Source organism: Leiobunum rupestre, chromosome 10, assembly GCF_980474605.1.
Source record: "Leiobunum rupestre chromosome 10, qqLeiRupe1.1.hap1, whole genome shotgun sequence".
In the NCBI taxonomy this organism is placed as follows: domain Eukaryota; kingdom Metazoa; phylum Arthropoda; class Arachnida; order Opiliones; family Sclerosomatidae; genus Leiobunum; species Leiobunum rupestre.
In genome coordinates, this window is record NC_143393.1 from 15318142 (window position 1) to 15336570 (window position 18429).

At 34.8% G+C, this 18429-nt stretch overlaps 1 protein-coding gene across 2 annotated transcripts in view; it reads right to left on the reverse strand.

Annotated features, from left to right (window-relative positions):
* Positions 1-18429, reverse strand: part of LOC149924824 (uncharacterized) — a 557796-nt gene that overhangs the window by 54813 nt on the left and 484554 nt on the right. For both annotated transcript variants that reach the window (XM_090159675.1, XM_090159674.1), the window contains exons 12-13: positions 17252-17361; positions 9379-9534 (exon numbers count right to left, since the gene is read on the reverse strand). In XM_090159675.1, the coding sequence (XP_090015801.1) occupies positions 9379-9534; positions 17252-17361 (266 nt within the window). The remainder of the gene's footprint in view (positions 1-9378; positions 9535-17251; positions 17362-18429) is intronic.

Sequence of the window (18429 nt, forward strand, 5' to 3'; positions counted from 1 at the left end):
TTTTAAAGATTTTTCAAAACAACATAATATTTAACAAAATTAGGAAAAGATTGGTCAAATATTTGTTGTCAAAAAATCACTTCCAAACCATCGACTAAGAAATGTTTACATGTAAACATTTCTTAGTGTTTAGAACTAGGCCTATCCGAATACGGCGTAAATACCCACTAAAATAGGCCCTAAGTGATTGACCATTATCGAACTCAAATTTTATGTACTGCACAAATTATTAGGCGTTATTATATTGCTATTAACGAAATATTTAATTTTCTTTTTGGAAATTATCAGATCGATTTAATTGAAAGGTTTAAACGAAACAAAAGGAATGTCTTGAAAACAGAATCGAGGAAAGAAAAACATTGTAAATCGTTTCCCGAAGTTACTTTTACCAAATAAATGATCCAAGAGTGTTCAAGAATCTCTAGCGCGGTATAAATGGGGTCGACAAAAGGAAACCACCCGAGAGAGCGAGAGGCCGAGGATTCTTTATTATAGGAAGACCCGAGCTTTCAAAAGTTTCCTTCGAAAGCGTCCGGGGAATTTAGAGACGGATAATTAAACTTATCCCGAAATAGAACTCAACAACGGCTGATCTAAAGTTCGAAGGAAACGTACTATAAATATTTCTTTATATTTAGGAATCTAGGAATGGTTAATTTTCGGAAAGTTTTCAGCAAATCCGAAAAATAAAAATGTAAACATAAATTACTTTTTAAGGGTTTTTAATTTTTTTAACTTTTTATCGATATAAAACGTCTAATAACAATAAACATACTACAAAACATTAATAGTGTTACATTGTTAATCAGTTTAAAAGCTAGACCAGAGGTTTAGTTTTACTTTTAGATTCGAAAAAAAATGAGGCGAAAATTCCGTTTTATTTTAATTGGCAAACAATATTAGACTAAAACTTTTTTTATTTTGTGCGGAAAATTTTCCGGAAAAAAGCCTCGGTCATTTTCAGACTTACAAAACTAGAATACTACTTAATTAATGCATTAAAATAGTTTGGTAAATTAGTTTTTATTTTTACTTTAACTTTAAAACTAAATTTATATATGAATAATTGATTATGTAGTACAAAGTTTGAAGTAATCGCTTACGCGTGATTGATCTCGAAACAGAATGAACGTGTATTTTTGTTTTTACCCTTTAGGCCTACTTTTGGTTCGGTCATAGATAATTGAAGGACAAATAGGCTAAGCAAAAAAAAAAGTAGCCGGGATAGAAAATGGCATTTAGGTGTATATAGGTTGAAAGCAAAGTGGGGCCGATCTAATTTGGGGCAATCTCTCCTTAGAGGTGGCGGGTGGGTTCCGATTAGACCATTAGCTTCGCAGATTCTCGCCAATCCATCAGACGCTTCATCAATGTCCAATGTCACCCAGAGCCGCTGTACGGAAAAATCAACCCGTCACCAGACAGCGTTATCGGGCAACGGTGATAAGGGAAATCCTCCATTCTAGATTAGCCTGGTGAGACTGTTTACGAAGAGTTCTAAGCCTTTTAGTTAGTAACGTGGTAAAGCGAGTTGGGCTCCCCAAACAAGTCCGGGCAGCGATCTTGACGATCTAGTGACCCAACGACACTATCGATCTGATTACTTGCGTGATACTCACTTACACGGTAAAATTTAGTGACTTAAGTGACTAAAATCTCTAAAATAGTAACCAAATCATGATTAGATTTGATTAAAATCTAATCTGTAGCTTTGGCTGTACAAAGATTAAAAATAATTAAATCATGATTAGATTTGATTAAAATCTAATCTGTAGCTTTGGCTGTACAAAGATTAAAACTGATTAAATCATGATTAGATTTGATTAAAATCTAATCTGTAGCTTTGGCTGTACAAAGATTAAAACTGATTAAATCATGATTAGATTTGATTAAAATCTAATCTGTAGCTTTGGCTGTACAAAGATTAAAACTGATTAAATCATGATTAGATTTGATTAAAATCTAATCTGTAGCTTTGACTGTACAAAGATTAAAACTGAATAAATCATGATTAGATTTGATTAAAATCTAATCTGTAGCTTTGGCTGTACAAAGATTAAAAATGATTAAATCATGATTAAATTTTTAATTTTAAGGAAAATCTCAAAAAAAAAATTATAAATAGTAACTATACAGGGTGTCTACATTTGATCGGTCCAGGCATTTTTCTCAAAAAATATACTTTCTAGAAATGTGAAATTTTCAGTATGTACTCTCTCGAGACGGATCGTTGTTATTTGTAAATTTCAGAAAAATTGTGAAATTATTCACGGATTTAGAAGTTTTATTTTTTGAACGCTACGTGGTAGACGAAAAGTTTCAATGAGCAAGTTGTAGAGCATACTCGAAAACCTTTAATGGAATTGGTCTGGTGGAAATCGGCCATTTCGTCACTGAAATAATTGGTCATGAAAAGCAAACAAAATTGAAACTTTTCATCTACCACGTAGCGTTCAAAAACTAACACTTCTAAAACCGTGAACAATTTCACGATTTTGCAGAAATTTACAAATAACAACGATCTCCCCCGAGAGAATACATACTGAAAATTTCACATTTCTAGAAAGTATAGTGTTTGAGAAAAATGCCTGGGCCGATCAAAAGAAGACACCCTGTATGTAGAAAAAGTGACTTTTATTAATTGAATTTGAGAAAAGTGAGTCAGTATAAGGATCGCGACTAAAAATGCGATGGAAGACTCCAACTAGCGTGTGGTAATTGGTTGACTATGCTATTCTCATTCCGCTTCATCGACTTCACACGCCTTTTAACTTTGGCTACACAGACTTCGGCTACTGATTAAGACGTGTTTATTTCTCATCAAGATAAGAGTATTCAACCGCGCAAAGGTTACGGGCGAAGCGTTAAGCTATAATTTAATTAAAAATCTACCCGTTACTATGGCGCCACCTATCGTGAAAGGGTGACACTTAATGGTCGTGGAAAACGTGTGACAGTCAATAAATATAAAACCAAAACACTTAACATTTTATCAGTGTCCATTGGGATTCGCTTAATCGATAGACTTCATTCAAAATAAAATAACCCTATCTTAAGTAATATATTACGTACCTTTTTTATAATGCGTCATTATTTCATCCAAATTTTAGGTATTTAAACTTTGAAAGGGTATTATTTTTCAATACGCAGGGTTGCCACAAAATTTTCAGATTAAAATTCCCTGACTATTCCCGGTTTTTCCTGACCATTTTAAGCGATTTTCCCTGACTTTTTAAGGTCAAAATATTTATTTTGTATTTCACTTTTATCAGAAATTAATAAATTTAAATGGACTTCTATTTCAATAAAATGGTTGTTGCAATGTTGAAAATATTAGCAAAGCTTTCAAAGAAATAAATGATAATAAAATAATTTGTCATAGATCTAGAGTAAAATTAACTTTCAAAAAGTGTCAAGAGAAAATCTAATTCCCTGACATTTCCCTGACCTTTTACAAATTATTAAAATTCCCTGACCTTTCCCTTACTTTGTAGGGCGATTTTATAATTTCCTGATTTCCCTGACGTGTGGCAACCCTGATAAGCCTTGGCCACTCCCTGAAAAATGTGGGCGAAGATTTCACGCGATTTACAGATATCGGGAACTTGAGTTATTGGGTCACTAATTCCTAATACGTATTAATAGAGTTTAACAGAAGGAAAAAGGAATATTTTCCTTCAATTTAAAAGAAAATCGAACAGATGGAAGTGCGAAAATTGTACGCGGAGTATTTATTTTCCCGAAGGCGAAACGAAGGTTGTATTTAAGCTCGACCATCTAGCTAGTTATTTTACCTCTGTCGAGAGTAGCCCAGGGTCTATTAGATTTTTTCCCGATTAAGCGGTTAAACGCTTGAATAAATGAAGGTAGTCCCTTGAATTAGTAATAGAAACGTTGGATGGGTCGTCCACCCCAACCAAAAATGTTTCAGACGCTATATAGAGAGTCCGTTTGGAAAGTTTTACGCCCCTAGCAAGTACATCGATCCGCCAAATTTAAGTAAAGGACCATTCTGAGGGGGGGGGGGGGGTGAAGGGGCCGACGCCCATAGGCGCGATATTATAAACGCCAGCGAGACTTTTGATAATAGAGTCGCCTGGTACGCCAGGACGACTAATAAATTTTTATCGTCCGGACCTCGCGGATTTTTAGCCTTTTCCGGTGGCGAATGCGAGATGGCGCCACGACCCCAACGCCCGTAATCAAAAGGAGCGTTTCGTTGCCACCCAACCCGTATGCCCCCACACCCCCTCTCGGTTCGATTCTCGCGCGCCCTGACCTGAACGGCGCGTCGATCGATCGGTCGCTCTCACTCCCCGGAATCATTTTGCGAGACTATTTATTATGCCAGGAATTAGAGAAAGCAATTTAAATGTGAATTGTTTTTGATTAGGCTTAGCGCGAAGGGATTGTGTTCGCTATTGCTTTTGGGGGAAGCGAGGTGGCGCCACGATCGAATAAGGGGGACGACCCTGTAATGATTTAAAATGTTAGATGGTACTTTAGCGAGTAATCGAATACCGGACGAGGGTTGTACGACTACTTGTATCGGCTGTTTTAAAGGCGGGGAATAGCACGATTTCAAGTTTAACATAAATGATAAATTCAAACTTCTGATAAAACCGATAAGTGAAGGTTAAGAACCAAAGGTTAGCTTGTAACCTAAGCAATACGAATTATCCCTACAGTTAGGCGTCGAAGTAAATCACATTCGCTAATCCCTTAATCTAAATCGGATAGCAATTGACCCCACCAAAACCGCGACTCTAATCGGATAAAATTACACCCTAAATTGAAAGTTCATTCATACGAGAAAATCCAATAAAATAACCCCCCCCCCTCCCATCATCCAACCTGATATTTCTTTTTATTATCTGAAAAAAAAGATCATAATCTTGGTACACCCGCGCGGAAACAAATGAAGAAAAAAACCCGATCAGAGATTAAACTATCAACGTTACCCATTGGAGCTTCTTCCATCTTCTCCGGAAAAGAAAAGGTGGAAAATATTTCGCCACCCCCTCAAATCCCCAACGCGTATTAACCGATTCTTCAAAAGCGAGGAAAACGTTCGATCGATTAATCGTTAACCGGATTCCGCGGCCCCAGCACGTCAGCGGATAAATGACGTCACGGGAATCCCTTTCTACTTTAAAAACTCATTCGCGGGTACCAGGGGTAGGCGGATGGTGGCCCCTAGCGTCCAATCTAGGAAACTACGGTGGAAAAACCTCCAGGAAAATTATTTGTTGAAAAAAAAAGAGAGAAGTGAAAAAGAGTACTCCCATATTTTTTCTCTTCTCTCTCTCTCCGCTATCGGTCTCTTTATAGGAAAAAAGGGAAGCTCAAGAGCAGAGATGGAAGAAGCCCGGGAGGAGGATGGTCCAAGAGTCTATCGATGCGGGAGGCGAGACTATCTTCAAAAGGCGCGATGCGAAGGTGAGAAATGGGGAGAGGGATGCGCGGGTATGCTAGAATGCGAGGAGTGATAAATTTGAAAGCAAAAGTAAAAGCGCGTCATCCGATCCGGATGAGTATATCGATTCATCCACCGCCGCGAGAAGGAGGCTGATAAGAAATCTCTCTACTACAACGAATATTCTTTCACCCGTATTTCTCCTTCACGCTTGGACTGAAATGGAGATTTGCGAAAAATCTTAAATTGTAAAAGAGTTTTTATTCAGAAAGTAGTTTGTTCGATGTTTATATTTCTTATTTATGATAGACAAAACATGATCAATATCATATTTCTGAATATTTCAATATTAATAGCCAACACTAGACAACGAACTATTTGGGCTATGAAAGGTTTCAAACCAAAATAAAACTTCCTTTATTGCTCTAACAAGTAAGTCATATAAAATCCAAAAAATCCACTAAACTAATTAACAAAATGGAAGAACTTTTTTTTGTATCCCACAAATGTAAAAATATTTCTTTCAAATCTTATTCTATTTTGAAACTGTATTTCTATCATTTCCGTGGAAGAAAAAAAAGCGCTTTAAAAAAAGAGAGAAAGCAAAGGTTTTTATATATTTTCTTTCCTCGAGTCGAGTCGAAACACTTTAGCCAAAAAGAGCATTCGTCTTAGCAGAATTTGGAGCGGGGATCGTAAAAAAAGACAGTTCTCTCGAAATCAAAGTTATTTCGTTGCCAGCTGCGCACGATAAAAAAGACGGAAATTCAAACTGAGAGGGTCGAAATAATTAAACGACTTCTCGAGAAATTGCGGGATCTCTAGACGAGCATTGAAAATTTTAAAAGAGTTTTATCTTTATTTATACACGACGAGAATGATTTACAAATTACTGACAGGCAAAACCCATCACTTCTTATGTCTTTATTTATATTAATTTTTTGTGGGTGGATTTAGCTTTCAGCACTATTTTAAGCGACGTTTTATGTAAGAAAAGTACAAACGAAAGATCGACTAAAGTAATAGTCAGCTTAGTAGAACACGAAAAAATATTTTTCACTGTTTGTCGTATAATTTAATTTTTTATTAGCGCCATCAGGTAACACTTTTATAATTTAAAAATCGACCTCTAAAGGCGTTACCCTTGTGATAATATAATATATCTTGTCAATTATTAACGGATTTTGGATTCGGTATTTAAAAACCTCACTTTACGATTCGATAAATTAATATTCTTTAAAAGCTCTTTAGAATAACACCCAAATTCTAAATAAATCCATTCGATTATCGTAGAACAGAACAGTCTACAATTTACAGTCTAGCAAGTTCAGAGTGTTAAAATGAATAAAAAGGTAACAACTGTAATGCCTCTACAGTAAAAGCGCGTAAGGCTACGCAAAATAAAAGTTCCCAGTCTAGGCCTAATTGCTTTTTTCCTTCTTTTCCCAAAATAAGAGTAGGATTAATTAGCCGCTGCAACGACAAAGCGACACTCTTCCCTTCCGCCACGAAAGAACTGTACGCGTGCCACCAGAAGCTTATAAAACGTCTTTAACCAGAGAAGTTGCGATAAACCCGAACCTTCAATAAAAGGGATTTTCTCGTGTGTATTAGCAGAAGTATATAATGAAACTCTTAGCAGAGAAGTATTCATATCTCAATGTTATTTATTTATTATGTCCGATGGCGCTCCCCTTCAGGAGTGGGACCCTAAACATCGAGCAATTGTACTGGTTTGTGAGTGTTAAATTTATTTTTAAGACTGTACATAGTGAGGGTCCAAATTTATTTACTTTTAATTACACTAAAACCATAACTAGGAAAAAATATGCAATTGCTCTTCCACAATTCAAAACGAAAAAAATATATATAATCGATTTTCTATACGGGTGTAAAAATATCGATGATAACATAAATGAAATTACTAGCTAATAGGCCTAAAAAATACTTAAAAAAGTATATTACGGAAAAAGACCAGGTTTAATTTAAAGTGCGTTTGTCATCTGAAGATATTTGTCCCCTGTTTATTTTATTGTTTATTTTGTTTTCTTTTGCTCCCTCTGCTTTTCTGTAATTCGCCGCATATATAATTTGTTTTTAAAATTGAAATTTATATATTTTTTAAATATCTCATAATCGAGTGTTAAACTATTTTATAGCTTTTGTTTTGGTTTTTCTTTTTGTGTTTTGTTATTTACTACATTGTTCTATTTGAGATTTAATATCGATTTTTTAAGATAGTTAAATAATAAAAATAATAATATAAAAAAGGGCTAATGTCGCTGTTGACTTGGCCTTTCACAACATTGTATCACAAAAAAATCATAATAATAAACTGATTTGATTTGATTTGAAACATGTATCAGTGCAGACTATCAAATTAAGGTTTCAAAAAAAAATTGTGTGGGACGAAATATATCATATTAAAAACTTATTAAAATGTTTACAACTAAAAATATGGTACATGTTTCATTTTAATGGCATAGGTGGATACTTCTTTACTAAAAGATATACTCTATAGTCTATACTTCTGGTAATCAGCTAGGCTAATACCCAAGGCACCACCTAAGTCATCAAGCGACTTTTGAAGCCTTTAATTCAGGTGGCCGGGTTACAATGCGTAGGAGGGTGGTGGCAAGCCCTGCATGCCACGCGTACGAGCCAACAGCTCCCTACACTCACTATTACCGTTAACCTCAAGTTTTTATGGAAGGGGAAACCGAAGATCTCGGTGGAAAACCCCTTTATTACATGTAAAATGTAGAAATGAAACTGCGTACGGATATTAATATGTTTATAAATCATATTTTCCCGATGTAACAATCTTGGAAAATCACCATATAATAATAATAATGATAATAATAATATTAATTAGCTAGGCTAATACCCCAGGCACCACCCAAGTCATCTAGCGACTTTTAATGCCTTTTAAATTTTAAATCAGGTGGCCGGGTTAAATTGCGTGGGAGGGTGGTGGAAAGCCCTTCATTCCACGCGAGCCAACAGCTATTACCATTAACCTCAACACGTTTAATGCCAGGGGAAAACCCTTCAAACCAGTCGGGAAATTACATACAAACTCTATATAATAGGTAGAAAAGTCTATAATGAAAAAGGATAAAAAAGCTAAACCCTAAACAAATTTGAAGGAATTTAAGAACTTACAAAATAACTCGTACCAATAGGTCTTCGAGCAAACAAAGACACGAATCTCGGACCAAATAGATCTACGGGTGAAAAACTAAAAAAAAAAAAATAGCCAGAAGGTCCAACGGTTGATCGGAAATCTGGCTTGCTACTATTACACCAAAAAGAGAAACAAAGTCTAAACATTAAGCCGGGAGTAGTGGCTCACTCCTGTAATCCCAGGCGTCCGGGAGGCAGAGTTTGTGGAAGGCCGTGTGAGGACGACTACCAATCCCCCAACGGGTGGTCGGGATACTTCCGCCACGGGTGTCCCCACCCCTGTCCCCACGTATCCCCCCGTTGGCGTGGCCGTTACACATATCTCACCCTTATTGTGTGTGTGCTGGTGTCTAAGGCCTCGGGTCGACACCGATGTTTGTGTATCTCAAAAAAAAAAAAGTATAAACATTAAAAATTTCAAAACGCGTTCCAAGTAGGTTGGAATTTCTAGCTATATCATTTTATTTAGTTTTTCACTCGAAGATCTATTTGGTCCAAGATTCGCGTCTTTATGTTTACTCGAAAATCTATTGGTACGAGCTATTTGTAGGTTTAGCTTTTTTATCCTTTGTCATTATGGACTATTCTACCTTTTCGCGTATTTTAACACTCTTTACTTCTCGGGTAAGTGAAATAATGATAGACTTCTGATGGCAATGGCTGGATGGCGGGGAAGGGCACGTGCAAACACTACAGACACTCGTAAGCCTAACTAGAAAATAGGAAAGAGAGCCAACAGGAGGGGTCAGCAGGGGGAGCCTTCGTATCATTCTTACCTGGAAAGAAGCAGCCTCTGGAGTCCGCGGATAACGACGGGGTTGACGGGCCCCTGGACAAGCAGCGGAGAGCTTTGATTTAGTTGGCCGTTCTTGTCGTCCACACATCCGACACGGACTAAGACAGCGCCCGGGGATTCCACTACACGCCGCCATCTAGCGTGGGAAAAAAGAAACAATCAGATCGGCAATCAGAAATAAAAAAAGCGCACTGAGAAGAACGTTTTGTACGCGGCTTTTTATCAGCTAGACAAATATATGTAAAAGACCGGCCGAGTCGTTCAAATATCACCAGAAATATGGCTGGAAAAATGGCAATTTACAATTGACGCTTCTTAATTTTAATTGGACGAAAATTATCTCACCAAGCAAAGTCTAACAATTACGAAAATTTTAAAGAAATCTTAGAGGGAAAATAGGATTTTTAGGAGATTTTTGGCAAAATTACAGGAAAATATAGGATAAATTCCATTACAATTACAAAATAATATGGGATAAATTCCATTACAATTACAAAAGAATATGGGATAAATTCCATTACAATTACAAAAGAATATGGGATAAATTCCATTACAATTACAAAAGAATATGGGATAAATTCCATTAAAATTACCAAGAAATTATGGGATATATTCGAGAAATTACAAAAAAAATATCGGATCAATTCCATTAAAATCACAAAAAAATATGGGATAAATGCCATTAAAATTACAGGAAAATATAGGATAAATGCCATTAAAATTACATGAAAATATAGGATAAATGCCATTAAAATTACATGACAATAGGATACATTACATAAATATTATAATAAAAAATATAGTATAAATACCATTAAAATTACAGGAAAATATAGGATACATTACATAAATATTATAATAAAAAATATAGTATAAATCCCATTAAAATTACAGGAAAATATAGGATACATTGCATAAATATTATAATAAAGAATATAGTATAAATCCCATTAAAATTACATGAAAATAGAGGATAAATCCCATTAAAATATAGGTTTCAAGTACTTAAGTGAAAACCAGTTTAAATTTAAATTTGGTTTAATAATTCGTTGAGCAGGTAAACATTTCTAATATTTCTAAAATTGTTTATAACTTAGTAGATTTTGATATCGAAAAACATAATTGCAACAAGTGTAGCCCGAAAAATTCCACAAATATAGGAAAAATAGGAAATAAGTAATTATAGGAAGTTATAGGAACACAAAATTATAAAATATTGGAAGTGTGATCACCCCGTAATGATTTTGGGAATGGTTGCTACGTTTAGTCGCTTGTTCGCGAGGTACAAAAACCTGAAATTAGGGCAAATTTTTCAAACGATTCTGTTTAGCTATAATTTAATGGAAGCATGAATTCAAACACGAGTCGTATCCGTAAGCCCCAAAATAAACCCCTTTACTAAAATGAAACCACATTAGAAAAAAAAAGGTAGTCCTAGAATTTAGTTCGTTTGGGAAAAGGGGTCGTATAACAAAGAAAAGTTTTCAAATTGCGGATTTTAATAATAATTAATTTTTAAATTTAAGGTTCCGAATTATGCCCGTAAGTACGTGAAACGCGATTTACAATTAATCCTAATTGGGGGAAATTAGAGGAATTTAAAGAGAACAACCAAATCTAAAAATAGTTCTAAGCTACGAGACGATGTATGTACTTGGTTTTAAACTTTATTCTTTGTTACTAATCAGGCATTTAAAAATTGTCGGAAAAGTTGAAAATTTGGTTTAAGAAAGATGAATTTCGAAAATATCGGATAAATTCCATTAAAATTACCAAGAAATTATGGGATAAATTCCATTAAAATTACCAAGAAATTATGGGATAAATTCCATTAAAATTACCAAGAAATTATGGGATAAATTCCATTAAAATTACCAAGAAATTATGGGATAAATTCCATTAAAATTACCAAGAAATTATGGGATAAATTCCATTAAAATTACCAAGAAATTATGGGATAAATTCCATTAAAATTACCAAGAAATTATGGGATAAATTCCACTAAAATTACCAAGAAAATATCGGATAAATTCCATTAAAATTACCAAGAAATTATGGGATAAATTCAATTAAAATTACCAAGAAATTATGGGATAAATTCAATTAAAATTACCAAGAAATTATGGGATAAATTCAATTAAAATTACCAAGAAATTATGGGATAAATTCAATTAAAATTACCAAGAAATTATGGGATAAATTCAATTAAAATTACCAAGAAATTATGGGATAAATTCAATTAAAATTACCAAGAAATTATGGGATAAATTCCATTAAAATTACCAAGAAATTATGGGATAAATTCAATTAAAATTACCAAGAAATTATGGGATAAATTCAATTAAAATTACCAAGAAATTATGGGATAAATTCCATTAAATTTACCAAGAAATTATGGGATTTATTCGATTGAAATTACAAAAAAGTATGGGATCAATTCTGTTTAGCTATAATTTAATGGAAGCATGAATTCAAACACGAGTCGTATCCGTAAGCCCCCAAAATAAACCCCTTTACTAAAATGAAACCACATTAGAAAAAAAAGGTAGTCCTAGAATTTAGCTCGTTCGGGAAAAACGGTTCTAGGCCCCCCTCGTGGTTCGTTTGGGAAAAGGGGTCGTATAAGTCGCTATCCAATAAAGCGAATCACTTGGCAAAATCTGGTAGCAATCATTAGAGGTAATAGACCTATAACTTTTAGCCGGTATTTCCAGTTCAATTCTGAGGGCGGCTTGGCGCGTACCGAAGGAACGAGACGAAAAACGTAAAGCCCGTAATAAAGATAGCTCTTTACGGATACGAGCCTCCGGGGTGCAATAGCCCGAACTCACTCTTTTAAACCTCCAACCATTCGTTACGCGTTACAAGCAATGTTTTCTGGACTCGCCTTTTTCTCACTTAGCTCTTCCCCGGCCTCAGTTGATACTTAATACAAAGTTACGAAGAGGAGACTACGCTTAAGCCTCGCCCCAATCTTCTACCGCGGGTAATAGCCCGAAGGAAATAAAAATTTCGCATCAAAGTGAAGGAATTATTAAAGAGTTATAAAAAAATATCGGACACGAAAACGTCCTGGGAATACGCGGCGCCTGGTAGTCCTCTTCTCCCGGAACACCAATTCCCGTTTTGGTCTATTTTAGACTATTTTCTTGATCAAGAATTTTTTTGGCGAGGATAAATAATTTTAGTCTTAATCTTTATAAATATAATAATATTTTCTTAACATACCCGCTATAACTTATTAAATTAAATGCTTTTTTTTATCAATATATTTTTGAGGTGATAAATTATATAAAACTTAATCGTTAATTAAATAGCTCATGTTGAGATAATATTTATATCATTAAAATAAACGATTTCTTGAGGCTAAATTATTTAAAACTTAATCGATAAATTAAATAGAGTTTATGATATGAACATATTTATATATCTCATTAAATTAAACGTTTTCTTATCGTTAAATTAAATGTAAAGTTTATATTAAGATAATATTTGTACACGTATAGCTGGTGAAATTAAACGTATTCTTTTACAAGAGTTATGAAGACGATAAAGTATTTTAAACTAAATCGTTAAATTAAATTAAATTAAATTAAATTAAATTAAAATAAATTAAATTAAATTAAATATAGTTTATCATATATCTCATTCAATTAAACGATTTCTTGATCAATAATTTTTGGCGATGTTAAATTATTTTAAATATAACCGTTAAATTGAATATAGAGTTTACGTTAAGAGGATATTTTGAATTTTACTCTTTGAAAATAAAGGAGAAGTTTAAATGAGAACCTAGAGCGATAGAAAAGAGGCAGAAAAAACCATTGGCGTGAGAAACTGGAAGGATAAAAAAGTATAGGAAGACGGTTAAGCGTCTCTGGGATTAGCTTTGTCTGAAAGGAAGGCTCGTCAACCAATCAACGAGGGGGGTAGCGGGGGGGGATACCATTAAATGATGACGTCACATCTATCCAACGGTGTTAGTTGCATTATCAAACTAAATGACCGCCTCAGTCTTGAGAGCTATATTTGCTAGCAAATCCCAAAGGCAGAAAGGCGATCAAAAAGAGAGCTCGTTCACTTGAATTCCACGTCTTTACGTTTAGAAATTTTCGTGTTTATGTTTTTACGCTGCACTAAACATTTGCGTTAATTATCTAATTATATTAGTGAAATTAGCTGATGGTGGATCAATTTTGATTCCAAAATTGGGCCGAAATTTGATCAATTCCAAATGTGTTATTTTTGATCCAATTAAAAAGTCTAAAATTCTTTTTATTCCAATTTTATCGAAATTATTTCATCCAAACACTATTGGATCTGTTTTGATTTAATTCATCCAAACCGATTTGGATTCAAACTGGATGTGTTTTGATTTAATTCATCCAAACAGATTTTGGTTCAAACAGGATTTGTTTTGATTTAATTCATCCAAACCGATTTAGATTCAAACTGGATGTGTTTTGATTTAATTCATCCAAATCGATTGGGTTCAAACTGGATGTGTTTGATTTAATCCATCCAAATCAATTGGGTTCAAACTGGATGTGTTTTGATTTAATTATTCCAATCCGATTTCGGCTGAAACTGGATGTGTCTTGATTCTATTTGGATTCAAATTTGAAAAATGGATCAAGTCATTTTCGTAAGGGACCCAAACGTCGAATTGATTGCCCTTCACCAAAAAAAAATAGTATATTTAGGCAAGATACATCGAAGGCCCTGCTAAATTACCATATTCTTGTTAGAAAAAATTACAAAACTAACAAATCACAAGATAAACCGAGACAAGATACAACTACTTTGGCGGACAAATTCGGACAACAGTAATAAAATTGTACTAGCATTAAATCTAAGCGAATAAAGAAAACCCAAAAAAAGAATTATTTCCAAAAAGGCATTAGGCAAAAACGTTGTAATAAATTATCAGTGTCACATTGTTCCGCTTCAACTTTCACGGTTTTTACTTATATTTTTATCCCTTTGAAACATTTCAAACCAAGCTGAAAAAATAATAAAACATAATAACTTTGTACATTCAGCTCACTTCCTATTGTAAAAAATGTACACTTTATTTATATTCAAACATAAGCGAAAATAAATTCAAATGCGAATGGGGTAAGGGAAATATTTTAACAAAGAAAAGATGCACGCGCCAAATTGGAGTTTGGGAAGTTTCACCCGGACGTGGGGGAGGGTAAAGAAACACTTAAAAGTGGCGCACCCTTTCTCTCGAGAAATTTGCATTTCCTTGAAAAATTCTGAAGACAGATTTATTGAGCAAAAGAACCAACCGTGTCCTACGTCAGCCGCCTTATTATAGCGTTAATCCAATTTAGATAATCAAACATTAATTTTCTACGCTCCGAATATTTTGTTGGGCGGGGTTCTTAAATTATTTCGAGATGCTACGAGGGATCAAAATCAGGGGTTTGGGACAGTCAGAACAGGGGGAGCTTGATAGGGTTCAATGCCTAACTAGAACCCAAAAAAGGGGTTACTTTGAAGGAACAATAAATCAAGAAATTCTCAGAGATAAATTAGTTTAATTTAGTTACGATAGTTTTTCCTCCCTCTCCCCCAAAAAATATATTGTGAGATGATTAAACAAGGCGGATATGTTACAATATACACACTACTTTGAAACTAGTCAAAAGCAAAATTTTTAGTATTGTTTTCAATAAAGAATTGATTAGCGCAACATATCCATTCTTTATTGAACTCTAGAGCTAAGATTCCATTGAAATATACAACCACAGTTTGCGAATAAATTTTTATCCCTGCTTCCATCTAGTGGTGGGTTTTGGAATTAAGATTTTGATACTGTTTATTACAGGTCATAGATAAATACTTACCGTGCTTTGTAAAATGGTATTTTGTTTCTATTAATGACCAATAGATGGTCACCGATTTTTTTCAGACACGCAAAATAACAGCTTGAATCCGGTTACGAGTCCCTATACGGAGTTAATATTCTATGTTTCATACAAACACGGATTTTTTGGGTTTCTGTTATTGACCACTAGATGGCCATTGCTCTTTTTCAGACACCCAAAATAAACGATAACAGTTTGGATTTAGTTACGAGTCCTTATACGGAGTTAATATTCTATGTTTCAAATAACCACGGATTTTTTGGTTTCTGTTATTAACCACTAGATGGCGACCGAGTTTGGTTTTCACTGATACGCCAAGTCAACGATAGCATGAATCCGGTTACGGGTCCCTATACGGAGTTAATTGTCTATGTTTAAAAAAACAGGGATTTTTTGGTTTCTGTTATTGACCACTAGATGGCGACCGAATTTGATTTTCACTGATACGCAAAGTCATCGATAGCAGCTTGAATCCGGTTACGGGTCCCTATACGGAGTTAATTGTCTATGTTTAAAAAAACAGGTATTTTTTTGGTTTCTGTTATTGACCACTAGATGGCACCGAATTTGGTTTTCACTGATTAGAAAATCAACGAGAATAATTTGAATTCGGCTACGAGTCCCTATAGAGAGGTAGTGGTTTGCGTTAACGAAATGCCCCCAATGCCAAACTGGGAATTGAGAAAGGGGTACGTTTTAAAATAAATCCGGCATCTCGGGGTACCTCGCGCGTAGGATCCCTAGACACAAGGGTTTCATTTTTCATTCTCCTTCAAATCACGCTTCAAAAAATTGGTCTCCGGAAAACGAAAAATAAGTAAGCCTTGGACTCAGAGAGCTTTTCCCCCATCAGTTCGCGAGAGTAAAAAGACGGAAAAAGAGAATATTCGAAATGGCTCATTAGTCACAGAATCGGGCCACCACAAACGAAAAAAGACGTTTGAAATACAGTCGTATATTTTTGTCACCAAATCCTATATGGGCTCATCGGAAAAAGGATTTTTAAAAGTTTGTGGAAGGTGGACAAATATACAGGGTGTTTCAAAAGGTTATGCAAAAATTTTAAGGAGTTGTAGGGGGTGAGTTGAGAAGTATGCCTGTTTTTTCCCCATTTTCCTACGATGAGTTAAAAGAGCGCCAGAGGGCTTCAAAGTGTGGCCTACTAGTCCCTGGAAGTAGGCTGCAACAAGCGCTAAGCTAAGCAGCAAGGAAATGCGAACATTAAGGTTTGGGTTCGCGTGATAGGTAAAAAAGGACTTTGAAAACAAATCGAGGTAATCAGCGTAAAAAGGTAACTTAAACAGTATTTAAAGTCCCTATTTCTTACATTAAATATGGTTTATCAATAAGTAAATATCCCTACGCTGTGAAATTCTTACATTTTACATTTTTAAGAGAAGGCCTAAATGGAGACTTATCTCTTGAGATATAAATTATAAACTTCTGATGTTACTAAGTCAAAAAAAAACACACAAACTCAAACTCAGTGTAGATATCTTTCTTTTAGTTAGTTAGTTAGTTTATTCATTTAGTTAGTTAGTTCATTCATTTAGTTGTCTACATCGGCATAGCAACCAGGGGGACAAGTGAACAGTATCCCCTCCTAAATTTTCTACTAGGGGACAACACCTGTGTTTCGTTTTTACAACCATTATAAAAAAGATAAATTTGAAGTTAAAAACGTTTAACAACAAAGTAAGAGCGAATTCAAATTCAACTTTCGATTTTTGGTCAAAATTGAAGTGAAATTTCCAAATATTTGTCCACTTTTATAATGTCATATATCATGGAGCGCCTCGATCGCCCGGCATGTGAGGCTCACAATGTACCCCCCAAACTCAAAAACGATCCTACGCCCCTGGTTGCCTACTGGAATAGAACATGTTTGAGTATCCAGAAGCAATATCTGTCCCCTTAAAGAAGAAATACGGCATCTAGAGCTTCCGTCACCATAAAAGTACAAGAATTAAAACTTACGTTATAGTTCTTTCGTCGTGCCGCACCGGAAGTGACGCATTGACTAGGATCTCGCCAGATGTGACATTCTGCAATGACACCCATATGGAAGTCACGTTCGCCAAAGGTTTCTGAGCAAAAAAAGAAAGCGAAAAAGAAATTAAATCATAAAGATTAACGAAAAATCCTTAAATAAATATCATTTTTTTTAAACCTTGTGAAAACTTCGAAGATTTTGGAGGCTTTATTTTTCCCACCGTAAGCCCATTTTATATATAGAACTAGACGCGAAACGCGGCTATCTAACGTGTTCGTGTCGCCGTTAAGTACGACTATGTCGAAGAAAGTGGCGTAGTTGTGACGAACGTCGGGGTTAAGAAAGAGCCAAAGAAAACAACAGGATGTTTTCCATACGCCATCTTTTTTCTTTGAAATCCTCCGCAACCCTTTTTCAAATAAAGATCAGCGGCGAGTTCACCACTGTTTAAAAGAGCGTTGACTTCACCACCTCTCTATAGTTCGACGTCACTTTTAGCTCGTACCAAAACAAAGGCTCTATGGAGAATCTGGGACTATTTTTATATCAACAAAAAGTATTTATCGGAGGAGAGGCCGATGTTTATTCCCCGCAGGAATCCGCTTATTTTTGGTCGCCGCCAACCGCCTGCACCGCGTATTGTTACTTTTCACACTTTCCAAATATAGACGATTTGTGATCGTACTCTTTCGGGGTCGAACAAACGTTTAGACGAGATAAAAACCATTTATTGTAAATTTAAAGTACCGCTTTTTACGATTTTGTTAAGGTGAATTTCTGTTTCATTTTTGGAAATAATTGTCAAATTCATTTCATTACACTATTATAACACACAAATGTTTTAGAAAACTCAGTGGAGATCACAAAATATTGAGAGCTTTATGGAAATCACAAAAATTTGAGAGCTTTATGGAAATCACAAAAATTTGAGAGCTTAAGGGAAATCACAAAAATTTGAGAGCTTAAGGGAAATCACAAAATTTTGAGAGCTTAAGGGAAATCACAAAAATTTGAGAGATCTCAGTGGAAATCACAAACCTTTAGAGAACTCAGTGGAAATCACAAAACTTTAGAGAACTCAGTGGAAATCACAAAACTTTATAGAACTCAGTGGAAATCACAAAAATTTAAGAGCTCAATGGAAATCACCAAAATTTTAGAG